At 31.3% G+C, this 26,447-nt stretch overlaps 1 protein-coding gene across 1 annotated transcript; it reads left to right on the top strand.

Annotated features, from left to right (window-relative positions):
- Positions 1-389: 389 nt before the first annotated feature.
- LOC130901843 (sarcoplasmic calcium-binding protein, alpha chain) lies at positions 390-24,952 on the top strand. Its single transcript, XM_057813471.1, has 4 exons — positions 390-595; positions 10,771-10,937; positions 14,187-14,432; positions 24,696-24,952. Exons 1-4 carry the CDS (start codon positions 544-546, stop codon positions 24,840-24,842), a joined length of 612 nt encoding a protein of 203 aa, XP_057669454.1. The 5' UTR covers positions 390-543; the 3' UTR covers positions 24,843-24,952.
- The last annotated feature ends 1,495 nt before the right edge of the window (positions 24,953-26,447 follow it).

Raw genomic sequence — 26,447 nt, 5'->3', positions numbered from 1 at the left:
ATATGAATGTTAACCACTGTGTATTTCATTTATAAATATAAAACCTAATAATCACGATTACCTATCCATAACTTTCAACACAGATGAACCGAAATAAATTGCCATTCAATTTTTTTTCTAATATCTCACAGTTTCGGCATAAAACTCAACATATTTATGGTTATCACAATAGAAACGATTCCTTACAATTCTTATGTCGATGAGTACCTATATTATATAAATTTGAATTCGTATTGTTTCAATAACATTGTAAAAATAATTTTATTACAACAAACACACATTTAAAACCGTAATGTTTGGATTTTCAGCTGTTTGTTTAAATCTACCATGGAAACATTAGTAGGACAACCGTTATACAAACATTAGATTTTTTAGTTCGAACTAGAGCGCCGAAGTGTTACGTTTTAGCCACCAACGTCTTCAAAAATAGCCGGCGGGCCGGTTCGTCGTCATTTTTAACTTTTACAGCATATTCATAACACTTTCCAAACTTATTATTAACGAATTACTTGGGCTTATTGTAATCTTCTTAGAGGGACAATAATGGCCTACAGTTGGGACAATCGTGTAAACTTCGTGGTACGATACTTGTACGGTAAGTAAAAAAACACCTGATAATAATATGTTGTAATAGTTTATTTTAAAAATTAAAAGCGAATGACACTTGTTGCGGAACAACGTGTGAAATGTTATTTTTAAAATGTTATTTTTGAGATGAGCTTATGAAATTAACGCAATCAATTAATAAAAACTATTTTCATTACTATAGTTTATTTGAAAATATATTACTGTTAAAAAATCCCCTCGAAAAAATGTGTACATTGATGCAATTAACTAGAATAAAGAAACAAGATATATTTTTAACATGTGATGTTATAGGAGTTTTCATACTCTCATGGTTTTCTACTATTATTAATGATTGTATTTCCTTGAAATTATTTATACTTGCTTCTCTAAATCATATTTTCCAAAAGTATAAATAGACTCATAGTTATGATTTACTTACCAAATTATTCCACGAATAATATACTTTGTTAAATTTTTATAATTGCAAAATTTTGTGGTTAATAATCGAAAAAAAATTACAAAAAACTGTTTTCAGTCAGTGATGTAAACATGGGAGTTTTTTATGTTTCTACTGAATCCTGCTCTTTTTCAGGGTAAAACATTGAGTATAGCCAAATGGTCAATCAAATATTCTGTTTGCTGCTAGTCTAATGTTTTTGTACCCTGCTTCTGACTAACGGAATATTTAAATTGCAAAAATGTTATCATATTTTCACTAATTAGTGTCTATTTTCTATAAAGAATTTCATTGAAAAGACTATTGTTTTTTTTGAGGTTAAATCTCCAAAATCAATTTGAAAACAAAAAGGGAGTAAAGTGCAAGATATTTTTCGTAGGAATAAAGGTTAATTAAAATGTTTCTTCTACATTATATAATTAATAGATTTATTTATTTATTTATTTACACAGCGCACACTCAGAAAAACACTACACTAAGTTAAAAAAACAAAGTTTTCAGAATTGACGAAAATCTGTTCTTTCATGTTATTTCCAGATTTTTGCCAATATCTCGCACATTGCTTGTGAAGAATCCAATATGTTTCAGTATTATATAGGGCAGTTGACTTAAAATGCGTTAATTAAATAAAATAAAATATATAAAATACTTGTTCGAATTTTTTCGTTTTCACTGTTTTTTTCTGAAATAATGCACTATTATTCTCATTTTGTAACAATTCTATACGGATAGTTTTTATAAGTGGAAGTTGTTCCGACTAAGGAAGTCAGAATGGAAACGATTTCTCTATCCTCCGAGGTTCCAGCTCGGTTCTGCGCGTTCTCAAGCATGCGCAGTATAGATAAAGTGTCTCGAACGAAAGAGAAAATGAACATTGTCCGCACCGTAACGTAGGGATGTAGTTTTCAGTAATAGATCCATTAAAATAAAAGACAAAATTCTACCAAAAATAAGAGGTGGATATATTTTGAACTAAATTAGTACTAGCAGTTGACCCATAGTATTAATTGTAACATGTGGTTCATAAAAATATAAATATTCTTCAATAAATCATAATAAAAGAAATAGGAAATGGAAGTTTAGTTGGATATAAAATAAATAACACAAGAACGGTTATGAAGCTAAAGTTAACGGTATTGTAGAAATTTGTCTCTAAACAAAAGTTTTCAAGCACGTAAGTAATTAACAAATTAATTAATTATTCATTTAATTTCGAATATTAATTAAGCGTAAGTAGTTCAAAGCAAATAAAAATTATTCATAATCTCAGTTGTTCAAACTGTTGGCCGCTTATTTCAATACACTTATTACACAGTTTTTTCATTTAAAAACGTGTCTTTGGGAATAAATCTGAATGCCATTGAATTATTTCTGTTGCAGCTTGAATTCTAGTTATCAAATCTTGTTCAGATTCGATGATCGTTTCGTACACTAAGGACTTCATATAGCCCCATCTAAAAGATCGATAGTATTTAAGTCAGGTCTTGGAGGCCAACAATTGGGTCCATCCCGAACAATCCATTTTTCTCTAAAACGTCTGTTTAAGTAATTTCTTGCCGCTGCAGCAAAATGAACTGATGCCTTATCGTGTTGAAACCATATGTGTAGTCTAATATTTAACGGGACATTCTCTAACAATTTAATTTGTGCTACTATTATTTTTATTCTAATTGCCAATTTTGTTATTATTGTATTACATTTTTTGTTGAAAGTTATGGATAGGTAATCGTGATTATTAGGTTTTATATTTATAAATGAAATACACAGTGTTTAACATTCATATATTAAGTCTTTATTTAAAAGACTACGTTTTCGAGAAGCGTCCTCACGCTTGAAAGAGTCGGTTTGTACTCACTAAAAACTAATAAAATATTTACAATGAGGTCTAAGCCTCTCCTTAAGAATCGTAAAATTACAGATGTTTTACTAAAATATATGCATTACTCCGAAAAGTAAAAAAAGAGTCCTTTGTGTAACCCATGTGTCCGGGGTCATAAAACAGAGGTAGGACTTACTTTTCCTTTTCTAAAATATCTTTCAACTAAATGTTAAGTTTCCTTAAACATAAAATCTAAGCATAATGTTAAATACTAAAATAAAAATAATTTGTAAAATAGGATTCAATTTTGCTCAGAGAAATTCAACATTTTTGTTTGAAATTGAGATTATGAATAATTTTTATTTGTTTTGAACTACTTACGCTTAATCACTATACGAAATTAAATGAATAATTATTTAATTTATAAATTACTTACGTGCTTACAGTTTAGAGGCAAATTTCTACAACACCGTTCATTTTAGCTCCTTAAGAAGTTATTAGTTTTTCAACTAAAAATAATTAGGCAATTTTGAAGCAAATTAAAAAAGGAATTTGCTCCAGTGGCTTAAAAAATAGGGGGATAAGTGACAAATAGCTCTGACAGCGCGCCACTGGTTAAATTTTCCTAAAGTTTGTTTATGTCAAAATATTATTTTATTTAGTAGCATATTGGTCGTCAAATTTCAAAAAAAAATTTGAAGGGGTTCTTGATTTATGGCAAATTTTTGATTTCGATTTAAAATTGTGAACACAAAATGAATCATTTATTGAGATCTCTCTGTGGTAGAGCGTTGAGGTTCGATTATAGAAACACCCTGTATGTAATAATATGTATTACATATATGGTCTGACGCGTTTCGATAACCAAGTTGGTGTAGTGGTGGTGTAAACAGTGTATTCAGTAGTTCCTGCTTTAACAAATTATAAGTACGACTATGTAATATCATAATCATCTATGATACATAACAAAAACGTGAAAACTGAACTTCTTAATTCAAGTGGTTGTTAACCAATTTCAACTTACAATGAATGCGATAATAAGGCTACCCAGACTTTGATATTCTTTTAAAAAAGGAATATTAAACACTATGAAGTACCATAATACCGATTTTATTCAAATTACAACATTACAACAATTTAAAAAAAATTGGATCCAAATCTGCTTGTTTAGTAAACTTTTATTACACTGAATAATTAGTTCACCAAATAAAACTAAATTTCATACGTAATAAATATTTATTAATGCGAACAACATGCTTGTCATGTTTGTATGTTGTTATTTTTAATTTCGGGAGTTATTTCAAGTTCCTTAACAATAAAACGACTTTTAAATTTTCTCTTTACAACGTTTATAAAAAATTGTTCGTATATATTGTAGAACCGAAAAGGGAAAAAACAGCAAACGCTTTTCAGCTGATCGTAAGTCAGGAATTCTATTCTAACTTTGAAAATGATCCTGTCTCAAAGTAGACTACTTATGTTGTGAACTAAGATCACATTTTTTGCTCTCCCATATTTCCAATTTGATACAAAGACGTTCGAATTTAGAGCGACATATCTTCTTGTTTTTAAATGAAGCATAAAGGGAAAATTTCAACTCGGTTATCGTAGTATTAAGAGGATTTTTGTCAAATGCTCGGCTGTTTTCAAATTCCTGAAACCTGCTGAGAAATGCTTATTTAAAATTAATGTTAATAGAGGAATTATTTTCTTGGCGATGCTCACAGCAGACTTGGAAAGTGAAACGATGTTCCCCTTTCAAAATCTTGAGCAAAAAGGGATTAATTTTTTTTCGAATATTATTACTTATTCTGACATAGAAAAAATTAAGTTTCCTTTATCTATCTTTTAAATTAAACACAAAATTATACATTTTATCGATTTATAGAAAAAGATTAATTCATCAAAATAAGATGGATTTTTTTTCTTACTATTTTCTTACTATCTACTTAATATAACCAATCGTCAAAACAATATGAATAGCGTTCCATTTTTCAGTCAGTGTTCTTCTAAATATAACGCAGTAGAAATTAATAATAATTAGTTGGAATGATATTTTTTTTGCTATCAGCCAACCTAACCAAATGTTGTTGCTGCATATTCTTCGACCAACATCGCATAAAAACCTTGATCTTTATACCGCTTTGAACGAAACGATTTCGAACATTGACTTTCCTGAAATCAGTCTCTTCAAACGATATTTTATAGAAGAAAGCCAAGGGATGTTGTTTTTCAACTCGCAATTGTTGAATGTAAAGCCATTTAAGTTGATTATTATCCTCATCTATATTGAAATAATTACCCAAAGCTTCCTGGAGTACTTTTCTTCTTTTTCCAGTACCTGCTTCATTCTAATGAAGGTTGGCAATCATCCTTTGGAATTCCTCACGATCTTCAGTCATCGGCATCACGTACATGGAACCAATCTCGAACGTTTTTCAACCATGAAAATCTTTTTTTACCTAGGCCACGCCTGCCTTCTATCTTCTCTTCTATGATCAGCTGTAACAAAGCATATTTTTGATTTCTAAAAATGTGGCCAAAGTAGGAAGCTTTCTTTCTCTCTACAATGGTTAATAAATCTCGTTCTCTGTTCATTCGTCTTAGCACCTCGTCATTGGTCACCCGATGCGTCCATGGTATTTTAAGGATTCGTCTGAAGAACCACATTTCAAAAGCTTCCACCTTACGCATGTTGGAGACATTCAAAGTCCAGCTCTCAACACCATAAAGTGGGGAGTTAAAACATAGTATTGTGTTATTCTCCAGCGTGTTCTCAGGTTAAGGTCAGTACTTGTGAGAAGCGACTTTAATTTAAAAAACGTGCTCCTGGCTATCTCAATTCTTGTCTTAATTTCCTCATCTGGGTCCCGCTCGTCATTCAGCCAGCTTCCCAAATCCTTAAAACGATGTACTCTCTCAATGGGTTAGTTATTAATTGACACCGACACATTATTAATACTAGTTTTCAATATTACCATGAATTTTAAGTCCGTAATTTTCACTGATAGTATTTACTCTGTTTAATAGCTGTTGTATATCTTCCCATTTTTCCATTAATTTTAATTCCAATTTTGAATGTCTTCCAGTACTTTAAATTCATAAAAATCGTCGTATGTAAGCTCCTTTAAAAATTATGGCTTTCCTGTTTCTTTTTAGAACGAATTAAAGTAGCATATTGCTGTTGGCAATAAATAGTATCTTAGGATCTTAAGTATCGTTTTTCTATTACACTGTGGTCATTGCCCTCTTTAATTTGTGAATGTCCACGTATTAAAAATTTGTGGATTATAAAATAAACTCTTAGATTATCAACTGCACAGCTTAGACGGAAAATATCTACGTCAGTATCAGGTACACTATGCTTAAGTACCATCTCCATGTATTTTAAGACACAGTTTAACCATCTCTATAGCACCACCATTTGCTTCGGTCTCACACCAGAAAAAATATACAACGTCCTTTGCATATAAGTCACTTTTGTGGAGATTTATAAAAAAAGAAAAACCTGACCTTTGCCAACTTGCATGACTTCCTGCAGATCATATGCTGCTACGTTGATATCTTGCCTGTTCTCCTAATTTGGATAATTCTTTTTCTTTGAGATTGTTATCATAACTCTCATCATTGGCATTTTTAAAACTTTCACAGAGGTCACATAGATCTTTTTTAGGAATATAAAAAGGAATATTTAAATTATTTTGCTTGCTGAGGGTTTTGTAATCTCGATACAAGGCTGCTAAACATTTATCACTTGACATACATTCCCTTGTTGCTTGTTGACCTTGAGGAGGAATAAGAAGATAATCCTCTAAGAATTATAAGGGACCGAGACATTTGTTTAACAGCGATACAATAGATGGGATCTGTATCTGAATCATCTTTAGAATCTTCTCCATCGTAGATAATACAGATGTTTCATTAGCTGATGCATCCACTTCTGAAATCTCAATGGTTGATGCTACAACGGTAATATGTTCGGCTTCTTTGTTGAACGGTAGATCCGGGTTCTTCGGCGATTGCGTTCACTGCTGTCTCAATTAAAAGTAGACCTCAACCCGTCATCATATTCTAAATAACATTTACAAATTGAATAATTTTAACAATAGTGCGTTAGTCCAAATAGTCTAAAAAAAATGTAATTTTCTTGTAAATAGACAATAACATAAATTGTGAATATAGTTCTTTCATTTTATAATTTAAGTAACAAATCTGAGTACAAAAAAAGATTTATTATTATTATTATTAACAAAATTAAGACACAATTCATATTTATCAACAATAATGCATCATTTTAATGATTTTGACCTTTCACGAGCTATACTGAACCATTTTAAAACAATACAAAAAATCGTATATACTTTCGTCAACAACAGAGTACTGTTTTAAGATAGTATCAAACCGTATACAGTCACCAACGCTGAATTGAAACTAAATTTTATACTACATTCAACAACACCGAATAAACACCAACTAATTTTTATTGTTTTTAAATTTTTTCTGGAAAAAAATAGTACTTTTCTCAAAAAGTACTGTTATATATAAGTAACGCTAGCCGTTTATGATATAAAAAATGTTCACTTTTGATGCAAAATTAAATTGTACAGTAAACAAAATCCAACATTACATTTAAAATCAAACGTATTGGTTAGAAATGGTCAAGACGATCGTATCTCAGATTGTCCGAAACTCTATTGAATGTTAAGCTGGATTTGGCAGCTGCCTGTCTTCTGGTTCCTTTGGGGTGCAACACCGAATGCAACTAGGTAGTTTTGTGAAACTTCTCGTTGAAACTCCAATTGAGTGAGCGGTTTTAAAAATTTTTGCACTGTTTTGAAATGCACAAACAACTAGGGCAAGATCCAAAAGCCAGAAGAAAATTGCACTTCTTTCGTCCTATCGAAATTCTGCACCTGCATATATGCTGATCCATCAGATCAGTTCCACCCATGCATCAATTGTATTCAGAAATCAGTCTAGGTTGTATTACTTGAATGATTTTTTCCTCAGCCTGAGATTAACGTGGTTCTGTCCCATGGCATGTGGTCGCCACACCACGTTATTGTCCAACCATTTTTCCAAAAAATTTTCATCCTCTTTATTGATCCTGGAAAATACAACATCCCGTTTATTGGTTTTAGCAATCTGACTCTTCTGAGACAGTGTGCAGCTTTTAGTAATTCTGTTTCCCTCATCCTTCCTGTACCGTCGTAGCCCTTTTGTTTTAGGTTGTAGAGCAAGTTAAAATTAGTAAAAAGGTTGTCCATATAGAATTCAAAGGAAAGTTTCTTCATATGATGCGGAAGCTATCTATCATGCATATCAATGGAGCAGTACACTTTCCAAAATTATTCTCATAGATCATTTTGGGTTTTGGATTCTTTCTCTGGTACATATCAAAATTTATTAAGAAATCTGACGCTGAATTCAAGCACCACATTTGTACCCAAATATTATAGGTTTGCCTCTTATGAACTGTTTAAATGAAGGTTTTCCATAACTCATCATAATTCAGTTCTTGTTCTGGAATCCAATAATTGATGAACTTAGATCTTAGCAAATCGATAAGCGGCCATAGCTTACACAATTTATCTTCATGAAATGGCTCAAGTTATTAGCACAGTGCATGTATTTTATAATCTGACGAAATCTGTCTCTTCTCGTGGAATTACTGACTACGAAGTTGTTCATTTCTTCTTTGAATCCCAATAGAAATATCGTTCTGATAACTCATTATAGCCTGTAACAATTATAATTGCAATCACGCATTTCATTTCCTCTCTGGAAATGTTTGGATTAGGTTAATACTGAACAAGGCATACTTGTTGGGTTCTTGAACAAGCAGTCCAATAACTTCTTTATTTACGAATTTTTCGAATATTACCACATAATTCTTAAATTTACCACAATCAGGTTCAGGAAAAGTTCAAAATCACCGTTTATCCGTATTTCTCTTTTGATTCATCAGTTGCGGTAGATGCAAGCACTCATTCTGTCTTTGGGAATAATTGTCGTCCGCTAAGGTTATCCAGTAATCGTCCATCAAAATATTTGAATCGAAAGGTTCAATATAAATTTCCTTCAATATCATCATCATAGGCTAACTGAATTGCCTAGCCGTAAACGGATAGCGTTACAAAAATATAATGTGTTTTTACGCAATACACAAAAAATGCAATGTTGCAATGTTGACTAATTTTTTGGTGCAATTTTACAATATATTACAATTTAACACAAAACCAAAATAAAATTGTAACTTACTGTAATCGAAAGTCCACTTCTTGGCACTTTAAATTTTGAGGTAGGGCTTAACAGCTGATTTCTAAAATTCAAATCGTAAACTAATTTGTAAACACGAGTCTCTTTGCTCTTTTTTCGACATTCAACCATAAACTCTAAGATTATATACTCTGCATATATGCATAAACTGGCCGCTACAGATTACATTCCTCATAGTGATATTGCAGTGCTGCCGCGATTTACATTCATTCTTCAGCGTTAAATATAAGTAATGCTAGCCGTTGATGGGTTAAATGAGGAATTTTATAGGAATTTCCTGCACCTGTAAACATAACTGATTCCATACATGTTTGTAATGTGGTAAAAACGTTATTAAGGGAAGTTACTTCTAATTTATTTAATGCTTTTTGAACACAAACATCAATTATGTTTGGCGAAGCTTCGTGCTGGAGGGATTGTATGGAATTACAAAAACCTAAATTAAGATCGTTTGAAGCTAGGCTATTTGCTGATTATGTTTCAAATTTAGTATTCCAGCCATCAGTAGAACCTAGGAAAACCAAATCTACATCTTTATTAAGATTATGCGGTTTTGCATTGTCTTGCTGTTCGTAAATTGTTGGCCAAATTAAGATATGATTGCGGGAATAACATTTTCCATGTTCATATTTTTACAGTACTGCTGAAAGAGATTCAACATTTTTTGTTATCATTGTTACTTTAGCTCTATTCTTGGAATTTCTTTGAGCCGGTTCTTGATATACAAATGGCCATATTCGATGTTTTCGATATGTATCATAGGGTGGTCAATCCATAAACATTTCTTTTGTAATTTTGCTTTTGTAGTTTCTTTTCGGTTTTTATTCACATTGAGTAGTCAGAGCGTTTTTTAATCAATATAAACGTAGTCATACAAATAATCAAAATGAAAATCTCTGTAGCAAGTTTCAATTACTTTTAACAAGCATCGGTTCTATTTTTATCCGTTAAAATAGGTTTAACTATAAAAGATATTCTTTCAAAATACTTTCCCGATTGTAATATATTAAAGTTGGTTTTGGAATACTTACCAATTGCGAAAGAAAGACTGCAACGCATTCCGAGACAATTTAATGGTGTATTCTTTATTTGCTCTCAATTGTTAGAATGATTACGTTTTCTTCCGCATTTTTTTTTTGTTTTTTGGGGAAACATTAGCAGATATTTTATTTGTACTATATGACAAATTCTAATTACAGTAAACTGGGATATTTGAAATACAGCAGAAACGTCATTTTGCGCCGTGTTTTAATTTGTTCTCTTATGTGCTGTAATAATTTTTCTAACCATAACGTTGTTCTGTGCTCAATTGTTTATGTTTGGAAACTCTTCGTATATTTATCAATTCTTATTCGTGATTTTCCATATTGATTTTGCAGCGGTACCAATTTTATTTATTACAAAAAACTGATCTTTGATTGGTAAGTTCTACACCAAGAAAAACAAGACACATGCCAATTATATCAAGTTATATTACTTTCAATATTTGATATAATAGCATAATGAATATTGTCTGTTTTATATATTCACGATTTATGATTTTTTTTAAATTATACCATATTTTCGGACATAGAAAGTATATTTTAGAAACTAAAGCCTGAATGAACCTAAAAATTTGATTCAAATATATATTGTCTTCTGCTTTTAGATTTAGATGGTAATGGCTACTTAGATGAGAAAGATTTTGCATGTCTAGCTTTAAGGGCAACGATAATCGAAGGCAAAGGAGAATTCAGTTTTAATCGTTTACAAGAGAATCAACACATTATGTTGAGCTTATGGGAAGAAATTGCAGAGCTTGCGGATTTAAATAAAGTATGATATTTGTCTAACAGAACATTTAGTGCTGTAACCAAACTCTTAACATTTGAATCATATTCACGTAACAGAGAAAAAATGTTATTTTTATAGCAGTTGACGTAAATTTGATTTACAACATTTTGAGGTATTTGAACTCTATTAGCTATAAAAATAAAAGTATACAACAATAGTATCGCACTATTAATGTAGCTGTTTTTTAGTAGTAGTACATTATGAGAAAAAAGTGTTTACAGATTATAAATAATGTTTGCGGACGACTTATGAACAAATTTCGTTTAGAAATACCGGGTGTAACACTTACAGAAAATAAAGACTTTTCACGGGTCGATCTGAATAGAACGAATACTATTACAAAGTATGGGAATTAAGTCGTAATTCAGCAACTAGCAGAACTCTCTTCACCTCTCTGTCTAGCAAAGGAGGATCTCATTTTCAGTTTTACTTCCAAGTCTCAAATTGATAGCACGTTTGGTTTATGAAAAATCGCACACGAAAGGGCGAATGGTTTCAGAGAGAGGCTTGATTTATCCAAAGATAGTACCAAAAGCTCTGATTAGTAAGCAAATGCGAAAAGCGATGTACTAGAATTTGTTGTACGCATTCAGAGTGACGTAAACAAAGTCAGCGGTGCGTAGAAATGGGTGAGGAACATCCAACAACAGCGGAGTGGCATCATAAACCAAGACAAATTAGATCTTGCACCACGAAAACCATTCTGTCCAATCCTTTTTGATTATCCAAGAATTTTTAGAAACAAATGCTTTCCAACAAGCCTCTCCTACCTTATACTTTAGACTTTATCCCCTTCGATTTTTTTTCACTACACTAAACTCATCATGGGTGAATTTCCGACGATTACCCAGGAAGCTTAGTGAAAAGGGTAATACAAATTTGTGTGAAAGTTCATTCACTTTTTTTATTGGTGAATTCCTCAAAGTTATTGCAACACCTTGTATTATTTATGTTATAGCTCAGTTTTAACTCTAGTCTCCATTATTTCTAAAATATATTCAGTGCCCTATAAACTGAGCTTAAATTTGTAAAAATGAACTGTACAGTTTTCTCGTTACTTGAGAATGAGTTAGCAAAGTAAGTAAGGGTAATAGTTTCTAATGTTTACATGTTTTCCCTTTCCTCAAGTAGGTTATTTATATAATAGGGCGTATGCATCCGAAATACGGTCTGTCACTGCCACATGCAAAAAATATAAGCGAAAATGCCTCTTGAATGATTTGAAAGTTGTTTGATCCAAATTATTCAGGGTATAAACTGGAATGTTCAGCTGTTGCTACAGGTGTCAGGCTTCAGTTCTGGCTTTATTGGACTAAACCTAAATGATATCTCTAAAAGAAAATTGGCTAAAAATTTATCTTTCGTCGGGTGATTTATTTATGTAACATGAATCTAAGAGTATTGTTACTCATTTATACTTTTCAGAGATTTTAAGTTATTATAATCCTAGTTTACAACTCGGTATAAAATAAATATTTTGAACACAGAAGTTTTGGGGATCGAATGCTGCAAACACAGAACTAATTAGGTAAGTTCTGTGGTTACAAAAGGTTTGTAGAGTGGAGTTATGGGTAAAACAATTTTCGTTTTTACACTTTTGATCAGTCGATATATTGCCTCTTGATATATTCAAGATATTTATACTTTATAAAAGAAGTGACGAATACTTCCGGTTTGAAGCTCTTTAATCAGTTTTGTTACTAGCTCCACACTTAAAAGAAAGAAGCTTGTAACAACACTGACTGTAGAATTAACTATGTGCAACATAGAAGGTCGTTTTGTTTTGGCAACAATTCTACTGGATGACAGGTCAAAGAAGCATGTAGAGTGGCAGTTTGAAATGCGGGTTAAAAATACTTCACCGCGGAAGACAAAGCAGCCGTTTCCAAAAATAGCCTGCAAGTTGTGTTTCAAACTTTTCTGTGGAAATCGATGGAAATCACCAAAAATTTAAACCATAGCCCCCACAGAAAAGCTTGATTAAGGACAGAATCTGGAACTTCTTTACCGTTCTCAATACAATTTAAAACTTCTAATTCGGAATCAGACTCGAAAACTCAAACCACGACGCCATTACTTATCTTCATACTATTTTCAGCCGAGCAAATAACCGTAAACACTCCGCTGCCATTATTTTCATGGATGTCCAGGAAGCATTTATTAGGTCTGGCATGCCGGACTATTTAGGAACCTTGTGATGATTCACTTGTCACATCCTATTATAATATTGATATATTCATAACTCACTGCCCGTTCCATTAATGTCAAAAACGGTAATTGCTTATCTCAAACACTCACCAAATATAAACTCTCTCAACTTACATCACCTGACAGAATTCTGGAATCGGTACCCGAAAACCCCAAGCCATCGTCTTTAACCATTCCAACACCCTGAGTGTAAGACTTCTGCTACGTAATTGCCGCTTAATGGTTTGGAAAAATGTCTGGAGAGTACGAAAATGTCAGACCTATCAAGGCACGCGGAGAAAAATGCGGACGAAATCACGCTTCTACCCTACTTTATACATATAGAACCTTCATTCAACTCATAATTGAATATAAATATCTACTGATCCTTTCCCTACCACCGAATCGAAAGGGTCTAGTCTTGCAATCTGTCCATTCTCAAGTAATGCCAATAAAATTGCATGATCTATCCCAGTAACACTGTTTATCAATCAATGCCTTTGTCAAGAACATTTCATCTCTTGGATTTCTGATAGACGGCCCGTTTCCTCAATGAATAGGAAACTTCCCTCTTCCTAGAAAGTTCCCCGATCGGCATCAGGTAAATACCCATTCCCAGATCCCATTTCGCCAATAGGCAGTGTTTTCTGCGGCTCTTCTGTACATCTGGTGAACTTGTTCATCAGCCAAATAGTCGACGACGGGAAATAATACAGCCGCTGTATCTGGCTTATCCGCTTTCACTCTCCAAAAGTCATTTGTTTCGTCGAGCCATCTTAATCATTGTCAATATTTTTTCCACACATATAAGTGAGCGGACACATATGCAGTGCGCACATACCACATGAAAAGAAGTCTCTGCTTAAAACCGCCACAATCCAAGTCCTTCACAGTAAACATTTACCTGAATCAGGGCCAATCGATAAATATCCTACACAAAATGGTCCTTTCTCTCTCTCCCTGCATCCAGTGATAAAACTGCTTCATTGAAAAAAAATATGCTTCTTCTAATTTTATCACAAATATTTTTGGTCCTTGAATCAGGACCTTTTACAGGATGGTAAAATAACAGTCGAGGAATTCAAACAAGCTGTTCAACAATGTTGTTTGGGTAGAAGGTACGAAGATTTTCCACAAGCGATGAAAATGTTTATAGATTCCAATTTCAAAATGGTAGATCTGAATGACGATGGAGTTATAGCAGCGGACGAATATAGATTTAACTGTATTACTAAATTTCCAATAGATGACGTAGAAATTGTAGATGAAGCTTTTAATAATTTGCTTAATGTAAGTATATTAATGATTAATAGAGTTAATTTTAAAGTTGAGGATGTGATTCACTGTAAAATATTTTAATAATATTTCAATTATTTTATTAAAATAAAATAAAAAGGTAACATAAAATTCGAATTAATCTAAAGTGATATCAGCGTAAGACTTAAATTTCGAAAAGTTTTACAAGAAAGTTGCAAAGTTTATAATATTCCCTTTGGGAAAAAAAAAAGATGAGGTTTATTTTTCGCCTTTACCTTCCCGGACTATATGTGCTTGCTCAAAATAAGTTTGGGTTTTCTATATTTTTAAGGTATATTGCCACAAAAACAATGCATGAAACTAAATTTTGAAACCTGTAATGCCATAAACTAATAATTTAGAATAAGGACTAAATAATTAGTTAAATAATTATTAATGTCTGAGTAAAAATTGCCTGATTGATTGTCATACTTCAAATTATAAAATGTAGTAAACATCTTTGCACATGAGAAGCAATGCATTACATTAAAGGAAACATAGTTAAAGATAAACTGATATTCTCTAAATTTCGCCAGACGTATTTATAGTTCTTCCAATATAAATTGCATATTTTAAAAACACTTGCCGATAATTTTGTTTGATCTGCCATAGGCGTAGATACCTCATTTTATAAATTTATTATTTTTAGAAATACTTTTACAAATATGTATATTTTATGCGAGAAACTATTCGCTAAAAGGCAATCGAATAATTATAAATTGGTCGGCATTATACGGCGGTATTTAGACAGATGCACTTAATTGTAGTCCTACTTGAAGTTAGAAAAAAATCATTATTATACCTCGTTAACTTGCTACAACTGTATATTAAATTATCAAACGAGTAAAATGTGCCTGTCTGTAAGGGAGTTTGGTTTAAACAGGATACCAGACGTGAACTGAGCCCTTTTTGTACCCCATTTGTCTGACGCAAAAAATCTTGTCGCTATCAAATGATTCTTGACGATTCGGTTATTGCTATCCGTTTATTCAGTTTCTTGTGCTTAAAATTACTAACCAAATAATGACAGAACTTGACATAATTTTTCTAAACTGCTAAAATTGTATTCTAGATAATTTGATATCTTTTGCTCTATTACTTCTAATGTCGCAGCCCTGTTCTCCTTATATAAACTATAAATTGTAATACTAAAATCTTGAGTAGCTTTGTGAACTGATTTCAGTTTTTCTTTACATGTTTTTTGGTTCTGTGAATGATCCATAGGAACTCTTTTCGTAACTATTCGATATGTAGAAAATTTATTTACTCTAGTTAATTCAACAATTCTTATTATGATTGCATTATCAGATTACTCAATATTTTCCTTTTTTAAACATTCGAATATATTTAAAATAATTTGCTGTGTTTGTATACCTAAATCTTTATTGTTAAATTCATATCTGTCTTTATTCTCACTACACTGTGCAATTTATCTGCCATATTTCTACATATTCAATGAAATTTATGAATTAAATAAATCTCTCTAAGCCATGCCACTGCTTATCGCAGAAAGTGTAGCAGGAATATTTCAAAGAAATTATGTATATACGCCTTCCGACTGCTTCGGACAATAGAAATGCATTCATGTTTACGATTCGATGTTTTCATTGGTAAACAGTGGAGATGATGAGTCCGCGTGGACTGATGGTTTGTTAGATGTTTAACGAGTTTTATACGGAGGATAAACATTATTTTCCATTTCTTAATTTGATATGAGTGCCGTACATATTTATGAAATATAGATTGTTCTTTGCATAACTGTCTTCTGCAATTGATATTGGAAGAACTATACTACAATCAGTAGAATTGTCCAAAAGAAGTAAAGGAGTCGTCTCCCTCTCGGCGCGAGAGACTATAACGTATTTTTACCGTTAACGAACAGTAAATATTAACAAAAAATCTTAACTCATAGTTTCCAAAAAAGATGAGAAAAAAATTGTGTAAGAGAAAAAAACTCTAGTAATAGTGCATTTTTTTGTAATAAATGCGCTAAAAATACACAAACACAGCACAATGGATTGATGCCATTTATATGTACAATGAAATAACAATCAGAATATAACAATATAGAAATATTCACTTTTACATCTACCATTTTACACCTAACCTAACCTAACCTTTTACATGATTTAATCCGAATGATCTCAATTTATGCTGGCGACAAAAGCGGATCCAGGGGGGTCATGGGGGTCATGAGCTGGTTCCAGAACTTAGGTGGACCACTAATTGAACATAATGATTTTATTTATATATTTTGTCACCATACAGATTTTATGTAACTATATAACTTCAATATTTGATTAATTTAATATAATATAATAACTTAGTAAGATGGCAAACGTTTGGGAATGAACGCATCAAAAATTTGAATTTTACCGCATGACACTTGCGCGCGCTTGTCGAGTAGCTAGACCTAACCTCAATCGGAATCGGATCAATTAAACTTCAACATATCATAACATAGTTCTAAGTTAAAAAACTAAAATTTCTTTCTACCTATAATGTGTTGATAAGTGTACCTTTATAAGTATTCTTAAAAATTGTTGTTGCAAATTTATTAATTACCAGAAATAGTAAGTAATCAGTTTCTCATTATTCCATTATTATACGCATATTACATATACTTGTATCTATTGTTATCAAAATTAAATTATAAGTTCTTGACTTGACCACGACTATGTGACCCCCTCCTGGTGCCAAAGCTGGATCCGCTCTATGCTGGCGGACCCATCTAGGGCTTTAAACTGAAAATATAAAACTAGCTTGACTTTATGTCATCTGTAGTTATCTCATAGAGCTCATATTAAAGATAAAGAGAGCAGTATGAAAGTGGAATTGTACCATTGGAAGAGAGAGAAAGAGCAATTAAAATCAAAACAGATTAATTTCCGTTTTCACCACTCGATACTTATACATCGTGTATAAGAAAAGAGAAGAGAGGGTATACCAATGTTCTTTCTCTTTCTAGACAGTTTACGTACTCACAATAAACGTGAGGTTCGAAATTATTTACAAAAAAATTTAATATTAGAATTATTTTTGCACGTGGTACAATCAAGTGCCTTCCCGATCAAAATATTCATCTCCGTATGCTGTTTGTTTTCTTGTGATAATTTTAAACAAATTATTTATCGACATGACTACAGAATGTAAGAAATCAACAGAAAAAATAATTTAACTTTGTTATGAGACTATTTCTGTATAAAAGATTTGGGTATTATTTGGCAGAAAGAGATGGGTAATTGTAAATTTCCATTTTTTTAATCATCCTTAAGTTTATTTTTCTATTATCGTTTAAACATTTTTATTTTTGTGGTGCGAAGTAGGTACACCTTCCCAATCTTGTTTACATAATTATCGATTCGATTCTGATAAGCAGGGTATGCAAAGAGTTGTGTGGAAATACAGTGAATCAATTAAGTTTATTATAATTAAACTTATCTTTGAAAACTAAAAACAGAATTTTTTTCATTCGTATTCAAAGAAAACTAATCTTTGTGACAAAAAATCTTTTTTTTTTTAATTTATATCCACTTCAATTTGCTTTTAATAAAGGAGTTTATTGATATAAAGCAAACAGGTTCATTTATCTTTCACAACATACTTCAATTAGTGTAATCGTAAGTAGACATTTATATCTCCAATTTGCCAACTGAGCTTGTAATCAATTAGGCATTCAACAATGCTAAATGTTTCGTTTTCAGAATACTTAATTATATGTAGTGGTTAAACAAACCTATAATGAAAAATTGCTTTCTATAAATAAGTTGGATAGTCAAATATTTATTTGGCAACACTCCCTTGCCAATTATCATTACCGAAAAAACTTTTCTTTATTTCTAGTTATATACACTAATTCAAAAAAATTGCGGGAACATTCTATGAATTTATCTTGAAATTTTCCAACAGATTTGAAATATTTAGTACAATCACATATTTGCTCGAAGTTTGTTGGTACCGTATACCAGTCCACCTTAGACGCCTTAGAAGTTTTTGATGCGTCTAATGATGTTTAATAACAATAAATAAAACGAATACAAACCGATACTAACCTAAATTAACCTAACCGATACTTAACCTCAAATCTATACAAATACTAATCATTAACATTTTCCTAAAAGTTCCACGTATAACTACCAACTTCCTCTACCAATTTTAAATATAATTCCCAAATCAAAAAGCATTTGAATTTTAAAACCTACAATACTTTTAATTACAACATTACAACACAGAAATGTATCATTATATTTGGGGCGCTAGAATCAATAGTTTATATAACAGTCTTAAAGAAACATCTTGTATTTATGCCGTATCTTTTCGGAAAAAAGGTTTCAAAACTTCAAGTACCGTTGTCAAACAACTGACTGGAACATGCTCTCTGGTGATGTGGACTTCGAATTTTCTAGATACATAAAAACACTAACTAGTCTGGCATCCAATTCTTTTCCTCACAGGCATATTAAAAATAAGCAAAATAAACTTTAGTCTAGTAAAGTTTACGTTTACGTAATATTTCTGGTCAATTGTGAATGATGTAAGAAATAAGGCTTCCTCATCTACTTCACCTAATAACCTCAATAATTACTTTGTGAATATAGCCAAAAATTTATCAAATTCAATAACTCCTTCTTTTCGCTTCACAGCACAATTAATGACATCGAAAATAAATACTCAACCGCACCTACTGATTGACCTACATTAAAAATGTTTTCGAGTCTGCCCGATCGCACATTACCACTTTAATTAACGTTTAATTTCAAAATGGCACTTATCCCAATTGCCTTAAGACGGCTATAATTACACCTCTGCATAAAGGAGAAGATAAAAATCAAGCTTCGAATTATCGCCCAATTGCACCCCTTCCCACGTTATCTAAGACCATAGAAAGATTGATGAAAAAGAGGCTTTTATCATTCCTGTTTAAATATAAAATACTTACTACTCATCAATTTGGATTTTTAAATAACAATTGCACAAATTATGCTATATTGTCCCTCCTAAATAATGTTTACTCTAGCCTAAACAGCCATCACTCCACTACAACAACTTTTTGTGATTTTTCTAAGGCTCTCAATTGTGTTAATCATAATATTTTAATTAACAAATTGCAGTGCTACGGCTTCAGGGGAATACTTCTCGCATGGCTTAAGTCATACTTTACCAACAGAAGTTAGCTTGTAAGGGTTGATACAACTATGTCTTCTTGCAAGCCAATAGAATGTGGAGTGTCCTAAGGCTCAACACTAGATCCAATTTTGTTTCTTCTGTTTATAAACGTCATCGCCTATCTAGACATCAGTTGTAAAATATGACTATTTGCAGACGACACTAGTTTCTCTTAGAGCAACCCTGACCTCACGGAACTTCATAGAACCATATATAGTGACCTAATCACGCTTAATCATGGTGCGATTCTAATTTCCGTCTCAACGTTTCTAAAACTAAAGTTTTATCATATAAAAATTCATTGCTGCCTTTCTTATCAAATAACACCATCATCTGTAAAATTCTTAGAGCTTGTTGTGGGCAATTCCTTATAATGGGAGTTACATTTTGCCGCCTCATCTAAAAAATTAAGTTCCTTCTGTTTTGCGCAGAGATCGGTTTCCAAAGAACTGAACTTTTCTACCTCCTTAACAGTTTATTATGCCCTTATTGAGTCGCATATCCGATATGCCCTTAGTTAAGGGCTCAATATTTTACAATGCAAAAAAATGCACAATCACTTGCCAATTGAAATCAAATCGATCTTACTTTTCCCGCATTCCACAATAATTTGAGGGCATATTTATTTCTTATTTTTATGTTTGTTTTTTATGTTTCCACAAGCTTCATATATATATATATATATATATATATATATATATATATATATATATATATATATATATAAAGACTTAAAGAAAAGTCGAAACGTCAAAATTTATCTTTCTTTTAAAAACTGCCAAAAAAAACTAATTTTGAAACAGAAAAGTTCTAAAATCAAGAACATTTAGATGCATTAATATATAAAAGGTCTAAGAAACTGGACTATAATATATATATATATATATATATATATATATATATATATATATATATATATATATATTGTTATTTGTTACACAGCAGTGTTGATTAAAATCAATCTAGGTTTTTTATATACATTTTATTTACATCTTCATATATATATATCATTTATCACTTATATCTTACAAAACCAACCATGTGCGAAAAACCCGGTAAAACCATATATTAACTTAACCTTACTTTTCTCAATAATAATCAACTACAAAAACAAAACTATGTACATAGAACATTAAACTACTATTTCTACAAATCAAGCGCCATCTCTATAAGAAAGCATTAACTTAAAATAACTCCTAAAGATTTCTATTATAACACCCTCTCTTAATGCGCATCTTATAGAGTCTATAAATTAATATACAATCATATTCAAAATATCACCTATATTACATGAAATTAACAAATAAAATAAAATTAACCCTCTCTCGTTTCAAAATCTAAACCTAATTGTTTACAATTTGAGTAAAATTGTGGTTTTTGCAATCCTTTTGTTAATAAGTCTGCTAACTGACATTTTGTATTTATATATTCAAGGACAATACAATCATTTTTTTTACATTCTCATGAATAAAGTTATATTTTATGTCTATGTGTTTGACACGTTTATTATTCTCAGGATTTTTAACAAGTGCAATACAACCCTGATTATCTTCAAATACTTTAAAAAAATTCACATCAAGATTCATATCTAGCAACAATCTTTTTAACCAAAAAGAATCCTGGACAGCAGCACATAAAGCTATCAACTCCGCTTCAGTACTGGACAAAGCAACACAGTTTTGCTTTCTGGTTACCCACAATACTGTATTACCAAAAACTTTAATAACGTACCCCGACACTGATCTTCTGTCATTCACGTCTCCTGCCCAATCCGAATCTACATAACAGCTCAATGGTAATTCATTCATTCTCCTTTCATACTTTAATCTTGCCTTTAATGTTCCTTTTAAATACCTTAACAGCCTTTTTAGTCCAATCCAAATTTCTTCTGAAGGCTTCTTAGCAAATACCCACTTTGTACTTAGTATTTCTGCATTCTTGGGCATTGGTGCTTCTATCCAATTTTTATTTTTCTCTATTGAACTTATTTCTCTTTTCATCGCTTCCATCCATAAGTCCTTGTCTCTTCTATCAGTCAAGTCTTCCACTGTTTCGGGTACATTCTCAACATATGACATTGCATCAAAGGCCATATACATTTCAAACTCATTATATCTGTTAGGTTTTCGCCTGGTTCGTTTTTCTTGTATTTCTTGTCCTCTGTCTTGTAAATCATCTTCTTGTAATACCTGTATCTCTTCTTGTATTTGTTTTACTTCTTCTTATTCATCGTCACTTTCTTCTATTATTGCATTTTTGCTATCAAGTTTTCCATTTTCCTTCAACTCCATTCCTTCATTTTTTAAAATAAAATTCGCTCTCATTAAACATTACATCTCTTGCAATGACTACTTTCTGTTCCATGATATCCCATAATCTGTACCCTGTCATTGTGTATCCAATTATCATACACTTCTTCGCTTTAGAATCAAATTTTTTTCTAAATTGTTTTGGAATGTGGCATTATGCTGTAGATCCAAAAACTCTTAAATTACTAATGTCCGGTTTCTTCCCATTCCATATTTCAGCCGGAGTAACTTGTAAAGCACTACTTGGGCTTCTATTTAGAATGTATGCTGCTACTCGAACTGCTTCGTTCCAAAATTCTTTAGGAATATTAGCGTCTTGCATCATGGTTCTTGCTTTGTCCACCAAGCTTCTATTAAAGCGTTCTGCCTTACCATTTTGTTCAGGACTGTAAGGTGTTGTATAGTCAATAAATGTCCCATTCTCCCTGCAAAATTGCTTTATTTCATTTGTAATGTATTCCCTTCCATTGTCACATCTCAATGTAGCTAATTTTAAATTAAACTTAGCCTGAACCATTCTCACATATTCTCGGAAACATTCATACATTCCACTCTTAGCTCTTATTACATAAACGTAAACAAAATTTGAATAGTCATCCATGAAAGTTACAAAGTACTTGCCTTGTTCATGACTAATTGGAGTTATTGGTCCTGCAACATCTGTGTGCACTATCTCAAGTAATCGTTTAGCTCTTGTGCGCGTTCCAAAATTCAACCTGGTCATTTTACCCTTTACGCAAGATTCACAAAAATCAACTTTACCTATCTTGAGATTTTTTATACCAGTTACCAAATTATTTTTAATTAATTTCTCTAAATTTGCATTACATACATTTCCGATTAATTTTTTTTCGCTATACATTAGTACCTTCCCTTTTTCAAAAACAACTTTTACATTTGCACTTTCTAACCTTTTTACAGACAATAGATTTCGCCTTAAATTTGGGACATATAGAACATTTTTAATTTTACATTTGATTTCTTTTCCATTGACCTCACTAAAAACTTCAATATTTCCTACTCCAATGGCTTCCATGTAATTGTTGTTTTTTGCAACCGCTATTTTAATGGGTTTTTTCAACTTCATAAAATCATGAAAATACATTTTATCATTTACTAAATGATCAGTACACCCTGAATCAATATAAAATACTAAATTTTGGTTACTTACAGTTTGGTAACAATCTTCTAAATTAGAGTTTAAATTTGACAAAAAACAAATACCTTGTCCATCTTGTACCTCATCAAGTTCAGTTCCTTCTTCATTTTCCATATAGTTTGCTCCCTTATTGTTATTGTCCTGATACTCATGGTCATAATTTCTTCTATAGCTTGTTTCTTTATATCCTCTTCCTCTGTAACCAAATCCTCCTCTATAACCATTTCCTTGAGAATTTCCTCTAAAATTCCCATAACCCCGAAAACTACTTTGACCTCCAATAAAACTGCCTCTGCTTGAACCTCTGTTTCCTCCTCTCTGATTTCGACAATTTTTCCTATAATGACCTCTTTGTCCACAAGTATAACATACACCTGGACTATAAGTTGAAAAAGCTGATGAGTTTACACTATCTTGCTGATAATTTCTGCTTTCGCTATTGGCTTCATACAATGCACTTTTTCTTTCAACTTCAGCTCTTAATTTAGTTTTTGCTAAACTTATTGTTAGATCTTCTGGTGGTATGTTCTCTAATATGGTTATTACGGTTTCAAACTCTTTCGGCATAGCAAGTAATAAACTATAAACAATATCTTGCTCTTTCATGTCTGCGCCTGTAGCATTTAATTGTCTTATGGTTTCATCAAAATCAGACAAAAACTTTTCTAATTTGCTACTATCTTGAAGTTTCATAGACATTAGTTTTCTTCTTAGAATTAACTGGCCCGGAATGCCTTTCTTTTCATATCTTTCCTCTAAAACTGTCCATATACTAAAAGCTGTATCTTTTCCTCTAATTAAATCTATTTGCGAGTCGTCCAAACACTGCACTATAATAGACTTACATTTATTGTCCTTCTTCTTTGCTTCAGCCCGAAGTTTGTCACTTTTATAATCAGAATCATTAAATTCCTTTTCGATACATTCCAACACATCTTTTTCTTCAAACAAAATACTCATACGATACTCATACCATTTTAATGCCAATAATACTGTTACTGTTCACCTCCATTTTTTTTTCTTTTTTATAATAACGACCTTTTTCAATATTGAGTTGTGACCTGGGCCCATAACCTGTTGTTATTTGTTACACAGCAGTGTTGATTAAAATCAATCTAGGTTTTTTTATATACATTTTATTTACATCTTCATATATATACATCATCTATCACTTATATCTTACAAAACCAACCATGTGCTAAAAACCCGGTAAAACCATATATTAACTTAACCTTACTTTTCTCAATAATAATCAACTACAAAAACAAAACTATGTACATAGAACATTAAACTACTATTTCTACAAATCAAGCGCCATCTCTATAAGAAAGCATTAACTTAAAATAACTCCTAAAGATTTCTATTATAACACCCTCTCTTAATGCGCATCTTATAGAGTCTATAAATTAATATACATATCATATTCAAAATATCACCTATATTACATGAAATTAACAAATAAAATAAAATTAACCCTCTCTCGTTTCAAAATCTAAACCTAATTGTTTACAATTTGAGTAAAATTGTGGTTTTTGCAATCCTTTTGTTAATAAGTCTGCTGTGTTAAAGAAAATTATATTTATTTTGGTACCCGTATGGATTTACTTATTTAAATTATTTCAGGATGATGACAGAAGAAGAGGAGGTATTACGTTATCGAGATATCAAGAGCTTTATGCAGAATTTCTAGGAAATCCAGAAGAATCTTCAGCTGTATATTTGTTTGGTCCCCTCTCAGAATTTTTCTATTATGATGATTTAGACATTTGATGAGGTTAATATATTATGGAAATCACTATTGTCAATAACTAATAAGTTTTTTTGTAATAATTATTAAACACCAACAGAAAATTATATACTTTTTTAAAGCTCCTATATAACGTTTTCAAAAATATGGAAAAATGCATTTGAAACAAATTTAATTATTCAAATTTCATTACATATAACGACATAACAAAGGAAAAAGCATATAATGATAAAAATAACCCAAAGATTGTATAAACTATTTTTAAAAAAACATAAACTCGGAAATATTTAGTGCAAACTTGTTTTTTATGTTTTGTTAAGACGTAAAGTTTGAAAAATTTTACTATTTAAATTACAACCCAACATTTATTAATAATGAGTGATTAAGCATAAGGAAATAATAACAGCTTGCCACAAACTTTATTTTCAAATTTTGAGAAAATAATGTATGGTTCAGAATAGCCTTTTCTCAGTGCGTCAGCATATATATATATATATATATATATATATATATATATATATATATATATATATATATATATATATATACAGCTGAGGTATGTTTATATTGATTTAGAACCAATTTCTAGGAAAGCTTTTTTATTTATTTGTTTGTTCACTCTCTAGAATTATTCAAGAACTTCTTTTGGTAATAAATACGTGGGTGTTTAGCAGCCAGTTGGTACATATTGAATGCCATTTTGAACGAAATAGTAAAAGGTAAACGGTGAATTTAAATAAACTATATAAGTTGTGAACAGTTTATTAAAAATAGTGAGTAGTTATTATACATAGTGTCTAGTGCAAGTGTGTAAATAAATTAAGTAATTAAAAGAAAGTGTGTTTAAATTCATCTCACCGCTAGAAATAGTTTAAATAAATTTTGAGAGAAGAAAAACATACACAAAAATATTTTCTTTAGTGTTAAAATGATCGTTGCAATTGAAAATTCTGCCAGTTGTGAAGTGTAAGATGTAAAAATTATAAACCAATAGGTACGATCGTACTAAGATGGTTTTTAGATGTTAGGGGACATAGATTACCCATATTTATATGGATCACGACAATGTTATTTTACTAACCAAATTGAAGTCAACTGGGCATCTGAACCTGGACTACTAATTTGATACCGTTCATAAAATACTGGCAAATTTAATTTCATCAGAACTAATATACTTTCAAATTTATGTTTTTGTTTCTAATATTATATATTATATTTTGAAATTTATTAGTCGTAATTAGGATAAAAATATTTTAAAGTTTTAGTAAATCTGTGTCCATATTATTCCGTTCGACTTTCGGTCCGTCCACATTGGCCAGTACATGTGGATGTGCCTGACATTCATCTCATAGTTTAGTGAAGTGCTTATAATTTACTCTTGTTTCTCAATGCCGAACGACTCTAACGGCTATTTCCATGAGTCCGTCATGTCTTTTATTTTTATAGTTCGAATCACAGGCGTCCTTAGGTAACTCCTATTAGAAAACATATGAAGAAATGTAACAACTTATTCGGGACAAAAATTCCTTTTTAGTATACGTCGAACTGCTGTTTTCCATTAGACTGCTTTTGATCCAGATCAACCTGAATCGAGTTTGGTTTGACTCGACACCATTTGACTTTGTCGA

Source organism: Diorhabda carinulata, chromosome X (assembly GCF_026250575.1).
Source record: "Diorhabda carinulata isolate Delta chromosome X, icDioCari1.1, whole genome shotgun sequence".
Lineage (NCBI taxonomy): Eukaryota > Metazoa > Arthropoda > Insecta > Coleoptera > Chrysomelidae > Diorhabda > Diorhabda carinulata.
This window is presented reverse-complemented; position numbering and strand designations above follow the sequence as displayed.